The following is a 22,946-nucleotide window of genomic DNA, read 5'->3' as shown; positions in this document are numbered from 1 at the left end:
TAAACAGTCTTGGTAACGGTTTTATTGAACTTTTCAAAAAAAAATTGTAGATAACATTGGGAATGTTTGTTATATACAAATTCAAATTTTGTCCTACTTCTTTTTTGACACTGACTGTCCGATTTGTATTGCTTTTTAGATTCAACAGTAGGCAAACATTTAGTGGGAAAAGTCAATACTGTAGTACACACACACAAAAAGAATATGCACATTTATTTTTGTAGCAATCTGTAACATGTAAACCAAAAACATTCCATGTCATATATATTTATGGAAAATACATGTATGTTTGATCATTTTTGATAACTGAATGGATCATTTTGTATGTGCTGGCTCAGACGATGAAAAACATTGTGAAGAGTGTGACAATTTCACTAAATCAACTCAGCAAGCCATGTGTATTTAGTTATTGTGCAAATTGACGACAATTGTACATATTTTTTTGTATGTGCCAAAATGCGTGGAATTTGGTTAATTAATTCGAAATTCACAACTGGTGTGACCAAGGGACTAATTGTTCAGAGATCTGAATATTGTTTTGGAAAAAAAAAATAGAAAATTGAAAAATGAGCCAAAAGCGATTTAGAAAAACTGTACCGTTTTAATAATCCTAAATGCATGACATGACTGCATTTTTACACAGGAGTGATCTTGTGATTCAAGCTGTCCTTAACATCTTTCGGGATGCAGTTGTGGGCTTGCAAGAGATTAGGATGTGCAAGACCAGTGTAATAGGAGGCCAGAGAACCTGCCTTGAGTGGATGTTTTCTCACCAGCGTATACATTGAAATGTCCCCCAAAGGTATCGAGGAGCTGGTGATGCTAAGTATGGCAGGGGAAGTGCTTTTAGATGGATCTTTGGATTGAGAGCAGGACTGGGGCCGTTGTTGTCTGTAATGGCAACTTGGAATGCCAGTGTGGAGGGAGGGCGAGGGGTTAGGGGAAGTAAACTCAAAGTGCTTGAAATGAACCTCTTTGTTCTTTTCACTGTAGATGTTAACTGCCAACACACCAATGGCCTCAGCCACTATGAAGGAGAGTACACCTGAGTAGAAAGACCATCCGTAGCTGTATACATTTTTTTTATCTTCTCCTTTCTTGTCACCAGGGTCTCCGGCATTACTGGAGATGTAAACGATGATGCCGATGATATTGCTGAGACCTGATGAAAGGTAAAATTATAATAAGAATAAGAATAAGAAGAGGAAGAAGCTTCTAATTAGATAATCCCCATTGTAATAAACTTGACAAGTCATAACTAAATGTTTTCTCAATTCCAAGTTCTGATAATGACTCCTACAATCATACAAAAGTTCAGTTTTAAAAACCCATCACTGTAAAATGTTAGTGGACTAATGTCATACAAAAATATAACAAATTGATAGAATCAAGCAAGTTAAAATCAAAATGAAAAGTTTGTACCCATGATGAAGACAGACAAAGTAATTCAAATAGAAATTATGCTTATTAATCCAAGAGACACAGGTAATCAATAGTGAAGAAACTCAAACGATACAGTGTGTAAAACAAAACAACACAACAATACCGGACAATGAATGGGAACTCAAAGACTAACAGGTGATCTAATTATTGAGTAACCATAATAATAATAATTCATTACATTTACATAACGCTTTTCTGAGTACCCAAAGCACTTTACATATGGAAGGGGGAATCTCCTTAACCACCAATAATATGTGCAGCATCTACCTGGATGATGCGACAGCAGCCATATTCCGCTAGAACGCCCCCCACACACCATCTTATTGGTGGAGAGGAGACAGAGTGATGAAGCCAATCAGTATATATGGGGATTATTAGGAGGCCATGGAGAGAATGCCCACTCCGGGAAGGCGCAGCCAAGCTCGCATGTCCGTGGCACAGGCAGGGTCACGTCTGACCAAGGCAGACCCAGAGGGACGAAGGAACCCGGTGAAGCCGTAAGGATGATGGTATATGGTGAAGCCAAGGGAGGGAGGAGCGAAGGTGGAGTCGACAGGTCGGCGGACCGAGATGGAGAGATGGGATCAGAGGCTGGAGGTGGAGCCGGAAGATCCATTTCCCTGGGCGATGCTGGAGAAGGAAAGACATGTGGCTTATCCACAGAACAGAATGGTGTTAGAAGAGAAGTCGAGGGGCTGAAGAGAACCAGCGGAGGTGAGGCTGACAGACTGGCTGGATCAGGATGTGGAGGCGGTAGAGGGAGGCTGGGTGGGATCAGTGACGGTGAAATAGTCTTGATACAGGGCGACAAAACAGACTTTGTGCTGGGCAGGACCAACAGCGACAATGAAAACACAGGAAACTTGATGCTGGGCAAGACTGGCGGACTAGTTCCAGGAATTGATCCAAAAATTCCTCCAGTGGCCATGCTCCTTGATGACAATACAGAAGACTGTGGACAGGAGATTCAGCAGAACATCTGTATCCAAATTATATTGCACAAAGGACCGTTTTAGTTCATTGTGTTCATTGTGGTCGTGGTTTTCCTCCATTCCCTCATATTCCACCAAAAGTCCAACGGCGATACACAGTGGTGCCAGATAACACACCTGGTCAGATGTAAATTGGGGCTAAGGTTCCGGGGCGATGGTAAGCTCTGTCCATGTCTCAGGCTCTGGTTTGTTCATCTCAGCAGGCATGAGTTCCTAGCCTGCGGTGGGCCCTGTCTTAATGTCCGTGCAAGGGGCTAATGGCTGGCTGTGCTCTGGATTCGGCTCTGTGAGGTCCACTGGAGGATTTTGGGCAGGCAGGGTTGGGATTAGTATAGCTGGTTCGGAGCGGGCTCCTCTACAATAAGTGGAGAACCAGCAACACACAGGGCGTACTCAATATATTTAAATTATGAACAGTTGTTGTTCCCTACGAGCATTATTTGGAGCACTTCGTCATTAAGCCATCTCCAAAAGAGCATTTTTAATGTTCACTCGTCCCAACATACCTGGCGGCACAGTTCCAGGTATTCATCCACAAAATCCTGCTGTGTCGACTGAAAGCCTCATTCAGAGCAGATAGAGTATGGCTGTTCTTGAGGTAGATACTTTAAGTCTTGCAATAGAAAAATAGTCAACAACAAGCAGATCAGTACTTGGTATGGGCATTGACAACAAGGGCTCAATCAATGCATTCCTGTGTTGAGCACAGACACTACATAGCTCCACGATTTGGTAATATGTACTGACATACCCGGCCACCAAACCGACTGACAAGCTCTGGCCCTGCTTTTTACAATATCTTGGTGGTCCTCATGTAGAATCTTCAGCATCTCTTGCCACATGAAACTGAGTATGTCAATCCCTTGTCTCCAGCTATGGAAAAATGTCCTCACTCTTGCCAATATGGACACAGCTCTTTTTGCAGGTGACTTTTCTCTGGTCACACACACTGGCAATACTAATGATTTTCTCACACTTTCTTACACTTTTTTTTCTCTAACTAAATGTTTAAGCCTTGTTTCTGTAGCTGGCAAGCTCTGCACAATGAATCAACAAACGCCTTCAGATCTGCCTCATGCTCCATCTCCTCTTCTGAGAGTGCGTGCTTAACAGGTGCTCTCGACAACACATCTGCTGTGATCAGCTTTTTTTCTGGGCACATGGATTACTGTGTGTCATAATCAAAGAGCATCAGTCTTAGATGAAATCTTGAGACACAAGGAGTAGGTTCAATGCTTTGGTACTCAGCAAAGAGACTAGGCTTGTGATCCATTTCAAGGGTGAACTTTAGCCCCAGCAGATAGGAAGAAAGGCGTTCACAAGCCCACGTCGCTGCTAAAGCTTCCTTCTCTATCTGGGCATGGTGTTTTTCTGCTTCTGACAACCCTCAGGAAATGTAGACCAAAGGCTTCCATAGTCCATTATCGGGTTGCTTTTGGGTCAGCACTCTTATTAACCCAAATGGGCTCAGGCATATCCAGTATCACTTTCACATTGCTAGGATCAGGTGCAATTCCATCTGAGGTAACACTGTGTACAACAAAAATGTTCAACACATTTCTCATTCAATGTTAGACATTTCTCTTCAACTCTGCTCAGGACTTGATGCAATCATTCATTGTGTTGCTGTAGGCTTTCCCCATACACCAAGATATAGCCTTCGTGCCAACTACTCCTGCATCTATGTCATGCAACGCTGGAAGTGTTCTGGGGCCAACACAATTCTGTACTGGATGAATGACGTGATAAAAGTGGTCAGAAGCAAACTTTCCTTTGTCAAGGAAATTTGCTAGTAAGATGTGCCTCTCTCGACGCACCCACTCTGTTAGATCTATGCACAGTCTTATGTTCACCTGAGCTTTAGGCAAAACTACCATCCCTGCACACCATGGAGCCCGGTGACTTTGGATATCACTCCCATGGATTCCGAGCATTGCAGCTCAGCTTTTACTTTGACTTGCAGAGGGAGTGGGACTCTAAATGGAGATGACAGTGCATAAGGTATGGCTCCTTGCTCTAGCTCAATCTTTTACGGTTAGAATATTCCCAAGCAAATCTTCCGGTTTAGTCTGCACAGTGTATAAGCGTGTAATCAAATGTAAAGCCTTGATGGCTAGAAGTCCCAACAGTGCTTTGGACAGTCCTTTCACTACATGAAATAGTTTGTTTATTTTAGATGTTCAACTGTCCCTGGAACAGTCCCTGAACATAGAGGGCCTGGTTCCAGGGCCCATACAGGACCTTGCAGGATGGCTGGAGTTTGCTATATATGAATGGCAGCTGAAAAAATGCTTTCTGGGATTGCAGTAACCACTGCACCAGCATCCCGCTTGAATTTGGTTTGTTGACCATTCAATCTGACTAGTTCAATCCCCTTGTCTCTAAGGAACTCACCTCTCCCAGGAAAGCAAAGTCTTTCATGCTCTGCTTTTCTCGCTCCCTGACTGATGTCATTGACCGTTCCAGCTGACACAGCTTTTTGTAATGTCCCTTTTTGAGGCATTTACGGCAATACGCTTCACGTGCAGGGCACTCTTTCCAATTGTGTCTCTTTATATTTCCACATCTTCAACACCCAGTTGATTTACGGTCTTTATTGACATTGCTGGGTCGACTTTTTTGCCAATGTCACTCTTATGTGTCTGTTTTGCATCCTGTATGCCAATTACTAATTTGTCCCTTATCAGTTCGTCTCCTAAGGCTCACAATGTTCTGCCAGTGCATGTAACAGCAGTATTGAAAGCTTCTATACTCTCTCCTGCCACTTGATTACGTCTGTTAAATTTGCTTACACAATGCTGTTGGAACACCATTTTCACTGTCTTATATGACTTTTACTCCTCCTCGGACAGGGGAAGAACATTCAGGATATCTTCAGCTTTGTCACCGATGGTATACATAAATGTATTAACCAGATATTCTTGTGACTACTTGTCCAGGCCTGACGCAGTTATTTAACGCTCAAAGCGTTGCATCCATTTGGGCCATTCATTCATATCGCATGGGGGCTTCAGCGACAGCATCAGATGTGGCACACTAGCTGCTTCATCCATTGTCACCACCTTTTATTTTTCCCACTGTTTCTCACCAGCTCATATGTAATCTTTTCTCCGTCTCGCTCTCTTGCGGCTTCTCCGAATTCTGCTTTAATCTCTGTTTCTTTCCCCGCAACATATATAATTATTTTTGTTTTATAATTGTATCGTAACTAACTGGTTTACTTAAACTTCTCATACTATGTTATGTTAATGGGAAGAACAAGACAGAACATGTAGTCTAACATGATACGGAACATGTGGAGTAGTCTAGCATAACCTTTAATTCCCATCTATTCACCATACATATGTGTCCGGGTAGGGGTGGGCGATATGACCAAAATCTTATATCACGATAACGATACATACATTACAATATAGTTATTTTCCCTTTAGATAAGGTTTTTTTTATGTAAAAATGTTTTGTATCAAAAAAAATTATATCATTGAATTTTCATAATTCTTGTCACCATTTTCAAGCTTACTGACAAATAAACAGTGATAAAAAAAGAACAAAGAAACTAATTACAAGCATATAGAAAACCAAACTAAAAATGAACTAAGACAAATTAAATAGAACTACCTGAAAAATGTCAAGCACTAGAAAAAAATACTACTTAAATTGTATGTAAAAGTGATCCATTGTATGAAAAACACTGCATAGTCTTCATTGTTTAAATATACATTTATTCTTATTAAAGTTATAAAAGTGATTCAGTCAAGAGCAGAGAGAGATTTTATCTTTTTTGTTGTTTGATTAACATTAATAACAACAGCAGGTAAATTTGGATGCTGTCACTTTAAGACCGACTGCACAGATCCAATATACTCGTGTGTTTTCTTTCTCAACTGCTTACGTTCACTTAAGACAGAAATGATTGTTGTTTACTTGCAAAGACATGGTCAGTTTGATACATAAGTATATGTATTTAGCCGTTCATGCCCAATTAGTCGGCAAAAAGCACTCAGTTCAGTTTTCATGTGCTCTGTGAGTAGCGGCTTCATGCGTGCATCTCTCAGACAGCACTGAGAAACAGTCTCTCAGCATGCGCATATAGCGAAATGAGTTGTTTTTCTGCATTTCAATGGTGAAATTCACTTGTTTTTAAACCGCAATGCTTAAAAACGCATGCAAACAATAAGCTTTCGTGACAGCACAGCAACGTCAAGTGAACGTAACCACGATAGAGACGATAGTCCAACATCTCTACCGGTTAATCGGGTCTATAGCCCACCCCTATGTCTGGGTAACACCACAACTTAAACAATTATTTCCTTTACAGAACAGATATGTATATTTTCGTTCATCGCAACATATGCAGAAAATGAAATTGGAAAAATTGATTTAAATTCAATTGGCAACAAACAAAAAAATGACAACATTATATCATGTCTTACATGCATTTATGGCAACCCTGCTTTTTCAATTAAAATACACTGTTTACTAAAATGATGATTTGTGTTTGGAGACTCCTCAGGGATTCTCTTCTGAAGCACTAGAACTGGCTGAATTTTAAGGTTACTGGCATGTGTTGTACCTGCAGATACAAACAGGATTCCTGCGCTCAGAATAATGTTTCTGCTGCTGTAAATGTGGCCCACCCCGACACAAAGTCCACCCAATAGAAGCAGGATGGTACTCAGGATGGGGAAGAAACTGGATGCTCGCACTAATCCTGCAACACACAAAGACATCTTACTGTGTTTAAACAGACTTTTAAATGTGTCACCAGCACAAAATGTGTCACCAGCTTCTCAGATATGCCTAAAACGCAATCAGCTAGCCAACATTATTACAGAAATGTCATATTGAAACAAATGGCCTAATATATATTGATATATATATATATATATATATATATATATCAATCTTTGGTGAAATTTAATCAAGTGGTGGAATACTATTTCAAATCTTTCTTTGAATGTTTTAAAGAAAATGAACTCACGGAGGATGTACTCGGAACCTTCGGTGTCATAGTCATCCACAGAAAAATGATTGATCCAGTAGCAGCTCCCATTGTTGATCCCTGTGCCAAACATAAGTGTTGCTGAATTTTTTTTATAAGATTCATTTTAAGTTAATTTTCTGCCTTGCTTTTTTTCAGAATTAATCTTCAAAATCTTAAATTAGCTTCTCCTCCACCACTAAGAATATATTAAATATATTTTGCTATCTCTCTTGTGTGACCTTACTCTAAAATATACCTTAATGTATGCAAATATACATGTAACTAATAAATATCTGTACCATTGGTATAGTCTTGTTGAGGTCTATAAACCATCATCATGTTTTATCATGCTCTGAGTGACTTTCTTTAAAGCCGCATGAATAGACCTGTTCTGTAAAGATTGTTCATCTTTGGTAGATCTAATAAAACATTTCAAATAAACAACCAATATTATGGGGGTGAAATGCAAACTGTTCCTCGGAAGCTCAGGATCTTGCAGAAAATGTAATGTATTTGTTTGTCAATGTTTTGAAAAGGATCATTGTAAAGACAAATGAAAGAGCCTCTGGTGCAATCTTGCCTTCTGGCGTCTGTACAAGAGGAAAAAAATTATCTTTTTTAGTATTTTTGTGAAGTTTTTTTTTAGTTTTTTTTTTTTTAAGGATTTATTCTTAAAAAGCACTAGAATTATGAGGAATGTCGAACTCTTTACAGAATACTTTCTGTAAAAAGGTTCATGTTCATTCATGTCATATGTCTGGCAGAATATTACTTCAATACATTCTTTCTTATAACAGTATGCTAGTGTCTCAAATTATTTGAACAAGAAATCAGTGGAAAGCATAAGAACAATTTGTTAAATTATTTTTTTTATGTTTATTTTTTTATGAAAAAAAGTTGAACAATCTAGTATTGTATCTAGTATTATAATAAAAAAATCTGACCGTCCGTTTTTTTACCTTCGATACAGCAGATCCTCCAAAGTCCAGAATGCGTGAGATCTCCTCGTGTTTTCTTTGGCTGCAGCAAGGTTTGGGTTTCTGTTGCGTTGCTGGTCGTGTTACAGATGTGTGTTCTCGAGTAGAGCCAGTAGTCGGTCCCGATAGCGACAGCCATCAGGCTGATCCCTGCGAACGCGCCCAGGCTCGTCAAAACAACCTGAGCTCCACGATCACACCAAGCCATGATACCGCAGGCTAGACTGAACTGAGCGCATCAAGACAACTTCACAGTACATTTCACATCTGTTACGTGGTCAAAATCAGCCACGCATGATGAGCACATTAGTAAAACTTTAGAAAAAAACATCCAGTAGCGGCTCCTGACCTATATTTAGGTAGATCTGTAGGCTACATGACGGTGACATGACTGCAGGTCCTGAATGAATTTGGATCCAACTGTCAGCGCACTCTTTAAGAACACAGACAATTTCATTAATTTCTTATCATTTATCAGTTGTGCATTCCTAGCCTATAGCATTTTTATTTTATTATTTTTTTACCACAGGTTATAAAGGCTATACGATTTTGGTAACACTTTACAATAAGGTTCATTAATTAACATTAGATTAACTAACATGAACTAAAAACGAGCAGTAAATTTGTTACAGTATTTATTCATCTTTTTTTTATGTTAGTTAATAAAAAAAATGATTTTACTAATGTATTAGGAAATGTTGAAATTAATATGAACTAACATTACTAAATGCTGTAGAAGTATTGTTCATTCATAGTTCCTGTTAACCAGTGTAGTTTACTAATGTTATATGAAACTTATTGTAAAGTGTTACCACAATTTTTCTTATTAAAATAATAATAATAAAAACCTCACAAAATTGAATGCGGCGTTCTGATTTTCATGTAATAATTTAGTCCATAGACTGTATAAAACAAGGTTAGTGCACGTTATATTTAGTCACTATTTGGCTATTTTTGGCCTACTGAATAACGACTTTAAAGGATAACTGTCGCCAAAATGCAACCTAGGGTGTTTTTGTTAATCTACCCGAGGCAAACTTTAGTTTAAAAGCATAATTAAAGTGGAAACGGCACTTTTAAGTTTGACCGTATTTTCGTTTTTGGTCAAATTGCCTTTTGAATGGGAGTGCTTGGGGCACTTCTATGATAGCATCAAAATCGCTATTTTTAAAACACTAAGAAGGCTCGACACAACATGAAACTTTGCTATTATAAATAACTTGAAGCCTACATAATACCCCTAATGGTTATTTTTAGATTGTTCTAAAATATAAGATGTTTTTGTATACCAACCTGCACAGAGATTTTGTTCATGCTTAAATGTTTATTTTATTAACATAATCCTTTAAGTATAGGCCTTTATTCTGACAGTGTATGGGCGTACAAGACTGTGGTCATTGTCAACAAAGTATGAAACTAGATATTGTCTGTGAAACATACCTGTACGTCTGTATAATCTTTTTAGCTATCACTTCCATTTAGTTACATACACAGCAAACACAAGCGGACTCAAAGTAAACGTTTTCAAGGAGCAGAAGTCTTATTTGTCATAGATGTGATTATTCCTGCCTCCATTTCCATTTGACATAAAAGTCATGAAAGATTAGTGTTTAGGACAAATGGAATTTAAACAAATGAAAAAATATTTATGCCACAATGTTTCAGACAAACCATGAACAGGGGTGTCTGATGATGCATTCAGTGGTTATAACAGTATAGGTAACATAAAAAAAAAAAACTATTGTAATGACTTTCATGGATTATTTGCTAAACCAAATAAACTTAATATATAGTTTAATACTAATTGTAATAAACTGAAGTTGCCTGTATTTCCCCTTAATGGTAAATGAACAAACCCAGAATTATTTCCAAAAAAGTTTAATGTGCATGCTGGAGCAACATATGAACACCAATCTTATGCATTTTTTTTCTATAATGTCTGAAAGGAATACAAGGCATTTATTTAATACAAAGGGAAATTGGGTGTCATTGCGATTAGGAGGATTCACATGGAGTTACAACTATAGTCAGAGTTAAACACAAAACACAGTAACATTAAGTGCCGTGTAAAACGAATGACTGAAACTAACGTTGTTCTCTGTCACCTCGTTGTCAATAACAATTTAAACAGAAGCAATGACAGCAAACCTTTATTTAACATTCGTTCAATCAGATGTTTCATGGTGAAATAAAAAGAAAATGTGTACCAAGGTCTCCCGACAGCCTCTACTGGAGGTTGTGGATCATCTCTTCTTTGGCAATGAGATGAGTGGTTTTGTTGACCAGAGACATGAGAGAGTTCAGTTTTTGAGACCAGTCATTCAGAAGATCGTTAGGGTCTTTAGGCCTTTGGAAATTAATGATACCAGCGAGGCGGTCCACTTTCGCATAGATGGTCTTATTGACCACCAGGTTTGACAAGAACTCCTCTGATTCCTACAATAACGACATACATGCAAGATGAATACTACAACATTCATTGAAATGTTAAAATGCTTTCAATTCTGATGAGTTATTAAGAGCGGGGTGGGGGAGGGATATTACAGCATTAAAAACAAATCGATAGCCTTAATTAAATAATGTAATGCACCATTAAATCAATTATTATCACTGTAACTGAAAAATCCCTCAAACCAAGCAGAAAGTTATATTTTATTTAATGACAGAACTCACATCAATTGAGAGGTCGAGCAGTCCTGCCATTCTCCCCATTGTGATGCTTGTGTAATACTTTGCCATTATTCTGATGTTCTGGTAATGGACAGAAAAACAATATCAATTAGCAATTTAATGACAAAAAAGCAAATAATAGCAAAAAAAAAAAAAACTAGATAAGTTCACTTATTTATTCACTGTATCATTTAAATGACTCACAGGGCGAACAAACATACAGTTCAATGCATGCAGAAGATACGAGATCATTCCGGTTTCCCTTTTTTCACCATAAATTATGTCGCCAGGACAAAACCACTTATCAAAACTTCATTCACAACATATCATTCTACAAAGTCTTGGTATAAGGTTAACCAAATTTGATGACAATGAATTCCCTAGGAGGAGCATTTAGAAGTTCACCACATTCACAAACTCCAAAATTTCCAACCTGAGTGAAGCTAATGAATGTCAGTGAACAAGTTGTTCAGTCGAATGAGAACAATGTGTACCAATTTACATTATAGGCAAAAAATAAAATACTCTGTAGGAAGGCCACCCAGTAGCAGTGGAAAAAAGAAATGACGTGCTGTACAAAAAGTTTAGGAATAATCCAAAAATGCTGTTTAATATGTTTCCACCTCCATGCTTCATGGTTGGGATGGTGTTCTTGGGGTTGTACTCATCCTTCTTCCTCCAAACACGGCAAGTGGAGTTTAGACCAAAAAGCTCTATTTTTGTCTCATCAGACCTCATGACCTTCTCCCATTCCTCCTCTGTGTGCGCTGCAGGATTTTAATCCATGATGACGTAGTGTTACTAATGGTTTTCTTTGAGACTGTGGTCGCAGCTCTCTTCAGGTCATTGACCAGATCCTGCCATGTAATTCTGGGCTGATCCCTCACCTTCCTCATGATAATTGATGCCCCACGAGGTGAGATCTTGCATGGTGCCCCAGACCGAGGGAGATTGACCGTCATCTTGAACTTCTTCCATTTTGTAATAATTGCGCCAACAGTTGTTGCCTTCTCACCAAGCTGATTCCTATTGTCCTGTAGCACATCCAAGCCTTGTGCAGGTCTACAATTTTATCCCTGATGTCCTTACACAGCTCTCTGGTCTTGGCCATTGTGGAGAGGTTGGAGTCTGTTTGACTGAGTGTGTGGACAGGTGTCTTTTATACAGGTAACAGTTCAAACAGGTGCAGTTAATACAGGTAATGAGTGGAGAACAGGAGGGCTTCTTAAAGAAAAACTAACAGGTTAGTGAGAGCCAGAATTCTTACTGGTTGGTAGTTGATCAAATACTTATGTCATGCAATAAAATGCAAATGAATTACTTAAAAATCATACAATGTGATTTTCTAGATTTTTGTTTTAGATTCTGTCACTCACAGTTGAAGAGTACCTATGATAAAAATTACAGACTTCTACATGCTTTGTAAGTGGGAAAACCTGCAAAATCGGCAGTGTATCAATTACTTGTTCTCCCACTGTATGTTTGTAAGTCCAAGTTACAGTGAACAGGTTAAACTGTGACACATACCTTCTTTGAATTTTTGGTTTTATGTATTAGGACATAATAAAAAAAATCATCTGGTCATTAGCAGGTCATAAAATAAGGTAAATACAACCTCAGATGAACAACACCACATGATTGTGATTTTTACATGATATCTATTAAGTTTCAAATAAATCAACAAAAATAATAAATAATTTGCCTTTTATTGAGAATACAGGAACAGTATTCTATTCACATAATGTGTATGTTACACTATACAGGGTTCTTGCAGGTTTCAGCAAGTCAAATTTAAGACCTTTTTAAGACATTTTAAGACCATAAAGTTTGAAATTTAAGACCTACACGACGCATTGCCAAAAAAAAAAAAAAAAATCAAAGAATTCATTTTATTTCAATGAATTAAGTAATTGAAAAAAACATTAATTTAATTTACAGATAAAACAATCACATTAGTAACCTTCCATACCCAACAACGTGTGTCAGAATCAGATTTTTTTTTTTTATAGAAAATTGTACTATGCATATCATACTGTAAAAAACACATAATTAGTTGATTTTAGTTGATCATAGTTGATCATAACTAGAGATGAAATGGCATGAACATTTCATTTCAATGATTATTGTGACAAAAATGACCACGGTTATCACAGAATCCTGTTCAAAAAGTACTAATACTACACAATGTCGAAAACCAGCAAATAACAAATAAAATTAGCATCAATATGCACTTTTTTTTTACATAAACATTAAAATAATACCATTAAAAATGATAGCCAGATTTTAAGTGTCTTGCAACATGTTATATACTAACATGTACAAATTCAAATAAAGTTGACAAAAAAGTTTTTTTTATAAAAAGATAAACCTCACATATTTCAGACTTTAAATAATTTTGTATAAAAACAAATTACTGACATTTACAATGCACTTTAGCTTATCTTTTATTATTAATAGTAAAATTCGGTCAGATTTTCCCGTGGCGTCTGTCGTTGCTATGCAACCAAGCACTGCGCTCTCTACAATGACAAAGAAGTTTTAGTGACTAATGGATTTCCACCGGTGAGAAACGCTTGCTGTAGCTCTGCTTCAAGATTTATTTACGGAGAAGAGAAAAACACCCGTAGTGTTTGGGTGCACCCGCATCCTTCCAGTTGAGTAAGCTTTCAATGTTGTTACGGAAAGGGGCGAAGCTGATTGGTTGGTTCTTGTCACATGACCTGCGGTGCGTTTGCGGCACTCTGAAGAGTTGAGATTTTTTTTATCTCGCTGCGCCTGGAAAAAAACGAGTGCGTCGCTTCAATTATGAGCGCGCGCCTACATTTGAACGAACTTGAGCACGCAAAAGATGCGATATGTGAACGGCCTGTTGGCAAGACCTTTTTTAGACCTGACTAAATGAAATTTAAGACCACGGATGAAAATCTGGCCGTTTTTAAGACATTTTAAGGCCTTAAATTTAAAGGTCAGAATTTTTGACTTTTTAAGACTTTTTAAGACCCCGCGGGAACCCTGACTATAGCAGTTGTGCTCAATGCACTGCAAATAGAACAGCAAATATAACAGTTACTGCATATACAGTTACAATAAAGTGCAATCAGATAAATTGTAATAAGAACAAAATAAAAATAATAAAGTCTAATGCTTATAGTGCAGGTCTACTATGGCCAATTAGCCTATTCACTGTTTTTTTTTTTAAACGTTGTCAGTGATGTGGCGGGGGTGGAAGCCTGTGTTCTTTCTTTACACTCGCCATCAATACCATGGCGCCTTTTCAGGTGTGTAGATAGATTCAACGTATTGCCGCAGTATCTTATGTCACACTGACAGTCTTTCTCTTTGCCAGCCCGATCTCATCCCAAGGCGTCATATACTGACGCTTTTGACATTTCGTCTACATCCAACGCACATGGCACCCTTTAGCGTCAATATGAGACGCAGATAGATATGGGCCAGAAGGCGCCTCCTAGCGGTCTAACCCTAACCCTACCCCAGACCTAAACCTACCCATAACCGAACAAAGCTCTGTGCGTGTCATATTGACGCTAAAGGGTGCCATGTGCGTTGGATGTAGACGAAATGTCAAAAGCGTCAGTATATGACGCCCTAGGATGAGAATGCGTTGTCTTTGCAAACGGCAACATCTCTTACCACTGCTCCATCTGTTTTCATGAAGCCAAAATACTTCCACACCCATGACTTGACGCCGACTGGAGTGTGTAACATTTCACTTTCATTGCCAGCTCGCTCTGACCGTCCCATCGCTCTTGAAAGTCAGACTCAACAATGTGTGTGAACATAGATAGACTGTGAAACGTAAGTAACGCGTGTGAAGCGGTGTGAAGTAGAAGACAATAATGAGGTTAGCGCCACCCGCAGCTTAGGAGTAGGTTGTACGCATATGTCGGAGCGGATGCTGAAAATAGACAGGCGAACAGACAGGCGGCAAAATAAACACATAAGTCAATACTCTAGCGGGCGCATCGATGCATCGAATCGTCGGCTGTATAATCGATGCATTGATATGAACCGATTAATATTTACACCCCTATGGATTACTTTATGTCTTTCCTACTACAGTTCTGGACCTTGAATGTAGTAGTTGCGTAGCTCCCAATGGAGGGACAGACTGCTAATTTGTGTTCTGAAGATGAATAAATGTCTCGCGGGTGTGGAATGACATGAGGATAAGTAATTAATGACAGAATTTAAATGTTTGGGTGAACTAACCCTTTAAAAACCTCAGTGACCTTTCTTTGTAATGGCATGGAAGAGAGCAACCAGTCTTTATAACCCTCCTTTTGTGAAAGAAAGTCATGGGTTTTGACCAACAACAACTAATGAAAAATTTCCTTTGAAGAGAATTATTCTTTTCAGAGAGTCACATGAACAGATGTAAACTATTTTTAATAAAGGAAAGCTTGGCTTCACATATCAGCAAAAATAAGCCTTACTCACATGTTCTACCACTCTATTTTTCAGGTCCTTCCATCTCTTTTCTCCCTCTTCCGAGTAGGTGAAGACATCAGTGTCAGGAGTTTCCATGGAACCCTCCCTCAGTTCCTTTCCATAATCCTCCACTACAGATGACCAGCGCATCAGCTCCATGGTGGTGAATTGTTTCAGGAGATCCCTGCCAGAGAAGAAGGAAAAAAGATAAACACCTCCACCTGAATTTACTATTATGCTTGTGGCTGGCAGACTGCTGAAACATATCTCTGAACTCTTGCAGAAAACTCCAAGTTTGTTTTGGCTCATTTACCTGTATTTGGGTATTTCCTCCAGTTTCTTGTCAAGGCTGATTCTATGAACTAAATCAGACTGTTCATTGTCATAAGGAGCCAAAATCACGTAGAGCACCACACTCTTGAGAGCCTAAAAGATAAGAGAACTTTTCAGTTTTCAAAAAGCACTAGATTGCAAAAGAATCGACTGTAGCTATGTTTTCATCCAAGTTGTGAATTTATCTTGTGGGAAAATTTTTAATTTTCGCATAAAACTTTTGCGAATAAAGCAGCAATAAAGCACGTGTATGTATTCAAGAGAACAAAATAATCCCTTCCTGGGAAATTGGTGCAAAATGGAAGTTGCTGCAATTGGGGAAGCCACTGTGGCTCCTTTTTCCTACATCATACTTGCGTCTCAGAGTGCAGATGAAACGCAATAAAAAAAGGTGTCATGCTATCTTGCATTCGGATACCTGGTGTTTAGGAATGCAATCATGTGAGAGAATTTCCCAAAATGCAGATAAAAATATGTGGATTGAAACATAGCTAGCGTTTCTTTGCATTACTAAGCTGAACAGCAAAGTTAAAAGAAAAGGCAAGGTACCTGCTGCCATTTGGATGTGTCTTCTAGTATACAAGGAGTGTCATATATGGCTCGGTAATGTTTGCATATGGACAGGTAGGAGCCCTCGTGCAGATCCACTTGAATCATCAGATTATAATATTTCAGTTTCAAATCCTAGACAAGCAAGAAAAGCAAGCGTTTATGTAAATGGTAAAACTGAACGGACCTCCCACCAATATTATAAACTGAAAATGTATCAGAGAAATATAAGAGCAGAATCAAAGTTTCCTCAAAAAGAGGATGAAAACCTCAGTGCCCTCATCCTGGAAGAACTTAGTGTTGATCTTTTTGCTAATGATCTGTGTGCGAATGTAGTCCTTCACAGCAATGCACAGCCTCATCTGCTCCAGAATGAACTCCGCCTTCTCTTTCTTCTCCATTGAGCCATATGTCTCCACCTGCAGAGAGTAAGAGCATGAGAAATTTCTGTTAAAATCAAGTGTGAAGTGTGAATGCTTCAGGTTAAACAACAAATTAAAGTAACTGCTCTTTCTAGTTTTTAACGCCAAGATCATAACAGTTATATAAACACATAATTTTGTACATTAAGACAGACATCATATAGTTGTGTTTGGAAAGAATGTCTATGAAATTGTAAAATGAGTAGTGGATCTTGAAATTCCATTGACTTTTGAGGTACTTTATTTGGGATTAATACCCAAAAATACTATAGCAACAGATTACTAATATTTGTTTAAAATGATCTCAGTTGCTTTCTACGAAAATAATTATGAAGAATTGGTTGTAGCCTGTGGCATCAACGATACATGAATTTATAGAAGTTTTGAATGATAATTAAAAAATTTTGTTTTACAAATTCTATAACATGAATATGTTAAAAAACACACAAAAATATATTCAATCAATTTTGGCTTAAATGAATATATTACTACCCTTGATGTATCCTCTCTTTTTAAACTAATATATTGTAATTATTTTTCTAAAGTTCCTTTTGAATTATATATCTTGTTTTAGTTTTGTGTTTAGTAAAATGTATGGAAAAGTAATCTATTATAAATTATGTTGTGTGACATAAATAATATATATATATATATATATTTTTTATATATATATATATATATATATATATATATATATATATATATATATATATAAATATATATATATATATATATATATATATATATATATATATATATATGGATGTGTCTGTATATATAATTTAGAAAAAAAAAGAGTTGTATAATATAAAATATGAGGTATCAGCATATTAATAAAAAAAATATTTTGGGGAAAAAACATTTGATGTTGATCTGTGAGAGTTGTTATTGTTAGCTAAAACTAAAATTATTACATGTTTGATGTAAAGCTGAAATAAAAAAAATATATAGAAATTATAACTTTAATCATTTGATAACTTTAATAATTTCATGTACTAAAATGACTGAAACTAAAACAGAAATAAATATAAAGCTAAACAATCTAATAAAAATGACAAAGGCACATAACGGAATGACTAAAACTTAAAGGTGCAGTCTGTAAGAATGAGAACTAGTGGTTGAAATAGGTACTACAGTTCAATTCAAAATATCGGAGATCGTTGTTTCTCCCGCCACCTACTCCTCAGACTCGACGCTCACGCAGGTTGCCAGTTTGAGCACACGCAACAGGAACGAGCGCAATAGAGAATGAAAATTGCCAAAGTGCAGTATCACAGACCAAAACAAAAACAAACATTCCAGCCTGGAAACACATATTTCAAAGCAAAATAACTGGCTGTAGAAGTGTTTTTCAGAGAAACGAGTATGTGAACTTGGCATGTTTCCCCAATATATGCAAACATTTTATGGTATTTTTATGCTTTAGTAGAGTGAAAAGTTACAAACAGCACCTTTAAATAAAAAGTAAAATCAAAAGTAAAAAAAAAAAAGTAAAAAAAATTATATTATATATATATATATATATATATAAAATATATATTAAAATATCATTATGAGCCAATTCAATCCAATAAAATAGCCAATTCAAAATATTATGAAATAAAAAAATAAAATAAAAGATCACGCTTACAGAAATACACTTCTGTCCAGAGTGGCTATCTTTACGCAAATGTAACCCCTCTGGTTTTACTCGCCCCGCTCCAAGTGGGACTTGAACTGGTGTGTTCAGCATGGGAGGCGGGCGCACTTACAAGGACACTTAAGACCGCGGTCTCCAACGTCAGTCACTACTGCACCTCTTGAGTGAGGTTTACTCGCACCACTTTCACTAGCAGGCCTCCGTTACACATATGCGCGCACAATATATGCACACATTATTAGCAGAAGAGACTGTTTATTTTGCCTGGGATTGGGGGGCAAATACAAGCAGGTCCTATGCCACTATTCTCTAGTACTGTTTCTGGTGTCAGTAAGAGCCCTTCTTTGCTATGTGCTGAATTGTACAGCAGCAGGTATACATCCTAACACTGAATATTCCAGTTAGTTTGAGACCTTAAGAATATGATGATGATGATGATGACTCACCTGCAGTTCCTGGAGAATGGATGCAGCCTCTTTCACCTCTCCATTTTTTTCTTTGATACAGGCCAATGTTTTAGTTAGCCTGGCACGCTCAATCTCCACATATATCTGCAAAAACATTCATATTCACTCAGCATGATTCAGGAGTAAAGCTGGGCATTACGATGGAGTAGAGTGATCCAGCTTATAAGAAATAGATCTGGTACAATAATCTAAAAACAGAAGGAACTGAGACCTTTCCAGCAGTGACTGTGCGTAGCGTGTCGATGAGTCGGAGTTTGATTGACAGGTCACTCTCAGCATCGACATATGTATAACATTCCTGTACCATCTTTGCAACAGCCTGTAAAGGAAAATTATGAGAATGTTAACTATATATTTAATTCTGGGAAATCAATGGTAAAACATCTTCTACAAGTTATTTAGAATACACATATTGGAAATCAATAATATAATAATAATCAATAATACAATAAAAATAATGAGTACATACATTGTTACAGTTGCTGTACTGAATTGATGTACCTGCCTTTGTTATTTACTTCCCTCTAATTATTTGTGTGTATATAAATAAGTGGGGATTTCTTTAAGACTGCAAGGGAAGCTCGGCTTCCCCTATAATGTCAAAAAATTAATGGTCAAATATGTACTATTGTGTTAACATTTTATTGACTAAAAATGCGTTAGAACACGTTCATCCCTGAATGAGTTCGTTCAGAATCAGCTACATATAGCAGGTCGCTGACTCAATTTCCTTCTCATACATTCCCGTAGCGTCACAGTGCATTTCCCTGTTGAAGCCCAGCATCCATTGACTTCAATGGGGCTGCATTGAACAGTTTTACTCAGTGCTTCGAAACTAGACGGTCATTGGATAAATGCTGAGATTATGTCCCGCCCACGGACGCTCAGCGTCTCTGGGGGTGAATGAGGAGTGGGCTGGCCTGGACTCCGGGCTTCTGCGTGATGATTGGAGGGTCTGCCGAAAGACTGCATCTCCTTTTGATTGACAGCGATTTCATACAATAAAAAGTCGCTGCCGCTGACGCTATTCGAGCTCAGTCCTATCGCGGATTTTGCAAGTGTTGTCGAAAGACAAACTGCTGCAACCTATTTCTTGGTATTTGCTTGTGGAAATTGATAGCCAATTTTCATAATACATTTCACACAATTATACATTTATATATTTATTACTTATTTTTTTATATTATTATTAGTAATAATTATTAAAATAATAAAAACAAATATTATTATTAGTAGTAGTAATATTATACTTTATTAAATTATTATTTATACCTTTATTTTATTATTACATGTATACAATTATACCTAACTCTGCTGGCCATTGAGAGGACACTGGTCAAGTCACTGGAAAAGACGCCTAGTTGGTACGACAGGGTCACAGAGCATTTTCTTGAAAAGGAACGTAGGGCAGAATTTACGTATAAATAAATAGACAATTTTTATGATATAGGCCAAAAATGAGCATCCTCTCTTTGAAAGACCAGCAGCCACCACTGATTATATATATAATATATATATATATATATATATATATATATATATATATATATATATATATGAAGAGTTCAGATGCAAAAGCCTCTAAATGCCATCTGAAATGTTCTTATAGAATGATCATTTTTATCAAGCTTGTATATTTAAGTTCAGTAAATTCACTTCAATGACCATTAATAGGTAATCTTCATTGCCATTTAAGTGAAAATATAGAATTTAAATATACGAGCTTGATAAAAATGATCATTCTATAAGAAAATTTCAGATGGCATTTAGAGGCTTTTGCATCTGAACTCTTCATATATATATTATGGGACAGGTTGTTGAAAAAACATTTTTATTTGGCATCTTGACCTCAATCACTGGCTCCATGGTGTTTATAGAAGTGCTCCTACCTGCTTCAACTGGCTTCTTCTCTTAGACAGTAGCATGATGTTTTCATTCAAGGCATCCCAGTCTTTGGCTTCATAGCATATCTGAACTATAGCCACCAAGATCCTGGAGGTGGACACCATATCTGAAGCCTGGACAGAAGTGGCACAAATGCAAACAAAAAGCAGGACATTTTAGAGTTAAGAATATCGAAGCTACAATTAAACAGAGAACAGTAAAACACTTACAGTTCTTGTTTGCTTCTCTAGTGACAGCAGACTCTCGACGGCCTCTTGTAGTCTGCCATCCTTAATAACAAAAAAAAGATTATGTTAGGGTTTCTTTATGGCATGTTGTTTTGCTAAAGCTCATATCACTGTGCATCCAGCAGTAATTGTTTATGAAAGGTGAAATATGAGGCATAATCAGTGAAGTATCTATGGTTAAAAACCTAATCAGATGCCTATTTTGACAGCAATTTCCTGTAAGGTCTATGTCTGCATATGGAAACACTCGTTTTTCATTAAACGCGATACAGTGGTTTATATTAAATAAACCAATCATATACTTTAACGCTGAAATGATTTTATGAACGTTAGCTTTAGCACGCAGCATGACTCAGCCGCTCATTCACACTTACTCTGGCCATTTTCTCACACTCAGGCAGACGCTGATCTACAGTGACACTGTAGTCAACCTCCATCTTTACTATCCGTCCATCTGATCGTTCAACTCTATCCTCAGCCATTACTGCTGCTTATGAAATGAAAAATTCGCAGTGAATCTGATAACTTCAACCCGAACAGCTCGCTGTAAATCTTCTTCTGTTTCTCTTCGTATGGCGCTTGTTGTTTGACGGTGGGCAAACCAGATATTCGTGCATTACCGCCTCCAACTGGACAGGAGTGTGAGGCGTCGAAACGAGAGGGAAATTATCTTCACCACGTAGGTTAGCCTGGGTAGGCTATGTGTGTTGTATTAAAATGTAGGTTATGCAATGTTTTTCATAAACACTTTTTGTTATACTGTTTGAAACTCTCATCATACACTGATAGCAATCTGGTCTAAATATTAAAAATGTGGAAGTCTCAGGTCAGGGCCAAAAAAGGTTCATCCAATCATTGCATTCGGTATCAACTGGGTGCGCGCCGGCGCGGAGGTATGACAATTCATATGTTGATTTATCATGTATTAGGCTTGTTTGAGATGAGCAAAATCTGCGCAGAACCGATCACCGGTGATCACCGCGAGATGCATGCCGGTTAGAAATGTGTCCTATATGGTGCGGTCCGCCTTGCTCTGAGTCTGATCTCATGTTCTTATGTTTATAAATTATGTGTATATGTAAATTATCCCAAACTCTCTGACAGTGTGATCTATGGGTTATTTGATTGTTGTCATATTTATACAAATATATATATATAAAACATGTCTGTAATTAAAGTAAAAAATTATTGATAAACACGTCTTTGGTATGTTATGGGTGTCTTGTTCATTAATTATTTTCATATAAAAGCAACAGAACTTAAATTACACCCAGTAATTTATTAGCAACACTGTGCATGAGCGTGAATCCCCTGTATCCCGCGATATCCAACTTTGATGATCTCACAGGTGGGTGTCAGATCCACTGCGAGAAGAGAGAACTGTCCGTCTTGCCTGCGCTTTTTTTCACTCCTCCTCTCACTGCAGCCGCCTACTCTCGCATACATTCCAGGCGAGGCTAGGCGCATCTCAAACAAGCCTAATTTCATACCTCCGCGCAGGACCAAAACAACTAGCTTATCCCTTACGGAACGAAAATATATTTCCCATATGATTGATTCATATATTAAATGGTTTAACAGTATATTTGAAAATATACTACAGAATAATATATTGAATAATATATAAGGAATTGCCGCTTTTCATATAGCCTATTGAAAAATATGTGACAATATATTTACTAATATATCATAATGTATGTAATTTTATATTCAGTAATACACTTCATAATATATATATATGTATATGTGATCAGATATGGTACTGCATGTGTAATATATTGCTGATATATTTACTCATCATGCAACATAAACACACATGTATAGATAAATAAATAATGTAATATATTTATTATATATTTAAATTATTTATATTATACATTTTTCATATT

The 22,946-nt window shown here is 37.2% G+C and overlaps 2 protein-coding genes across 2 annotated transcripts; both read right to left on the bottom strand.

The window, feature by feature from the left end:
• Positions 1-581: 581 nt before the first annotated feature.
• cacng4a (calcium channel, voltage-dependent, gamma subunit 4a) lies at positions 582-9,062 on the bottom strand. Its single transcript, XM_082136989.1, has 4 exons — positions 8,379-9,062; positions 7,417-7,497; positions 7,009-7,146; positions 582-1,162 (listed from the first exon to the last, which is right to left on the bottom strand). Exons 1-4 carry the CDS (start codon positions 8,602-8,604, stop codon positions 636-638), a joined length of 972 nt encoding a protein of 323 aa, XP_081993115.1. The 5' UTR covers positions 8,605-9,062; the 3' UTR covers positions 582-635.
• A 1,196-nt stretch (positions 9,063-10,258) lies between these two features.
• Positions 10,259-21,642, bottom strand: psmd12 (proteasome 26S subunit, non-ATPase 12). The gene is made up of 11 exons (XM_082136927.1): positions 21,432-21,642; positions 21,040-21,099; positions 20,815-20,943; positions 19,137-19,244; positions 18,905-19,009; positions 16,667-16,816; positions 16,398-16,532; positions 15,829-15,941; positions 15,525-15,699; positions 11,070-11,147; positions 10,259-10,832 (listed from the first exon to the last, which is right to left on the bottom strand). Exons 1-11 carry the CDS (start codon positions 21,537-21,539, stop codon positions 10,623-10,625), a joined length of 1,371 nt encoding a protein of 456 aa, XP_081993053.1. The 5' UTR covers positions 21,540-21,642; the 3' UTR covers positions 10,259-10,622.
• Positions 21,643-22,946: the final 1,304 nt, after the last annotated feature.

Source organism: Leuciscus leuciscus, assembly GCF_965113295.1.
Source record: "Leuciscus leuciscus genome assembly, chromosome: 14".
Classification (NCBI taxonomy): domain Eukaryota; kingdom Metazoa; phylum Chordata; class Actinopteri; order Cypriniformes; family Leuciscidae; genus Leuciscus; species Leuciscus leuciscus.
The sequence above is the reverse complement of the archived record's forward strand: the minus strand, read 5'-3'. Positions and strand labels throughout refer to the sequence as shown.

What these genes read in the sequence shown, in the direction of transcription:
- psmd12 (XM_082136927.1), bottom strand. Translation starts at nt 21,539, where the DNA reads ATGGCTGAGGATAGAGTTGAACGATCAGATGGACGGATAGTAAAGATG. An exon ending in GAGGAAATACCCAAATACAG is followed by an intron (nt 15,700 to 15,828) that starts GTAAATGAGCCA and finishes CTTCTCTGGCAG; the next exon opens with GGATCTCCTGAAACAATTCA. An exon ending in AAAATAGAGTGGTAGAACAT is followed by an intron (nt 11,148 to 15,524) that starts GTGAGTAAGGCT and finishes GTCCATTACCAG; the next exon opens with AACATCAGAATAATGGCAAA.
- cacng4a (XM_082136989.1), bottom strand. Translation starts at nt 8,604, where the DNA reads ATGGCTTGGTGTGATCGTGGAGCTCAGGTTGTTTTGACGAGCCTGGGC. An exon ending in AGGTTCCGAGTACATCCTCC is followed by an intron (nt 7,147 to 7,416) that starts GTGAGTTCATTT and finishes TGTGTGTTGCAG; the next exon opens with GATTAGTGCGAGCATCCAGT. An exon ending in AATCCTGTTTGTATCTGCAG is followed by an intron (nt 1,163 to 7,008) that starts GTACAACACATG and finishes ACCTTTCATCAG; the next exon opens with GTCTCAGCAATATCATCGGC.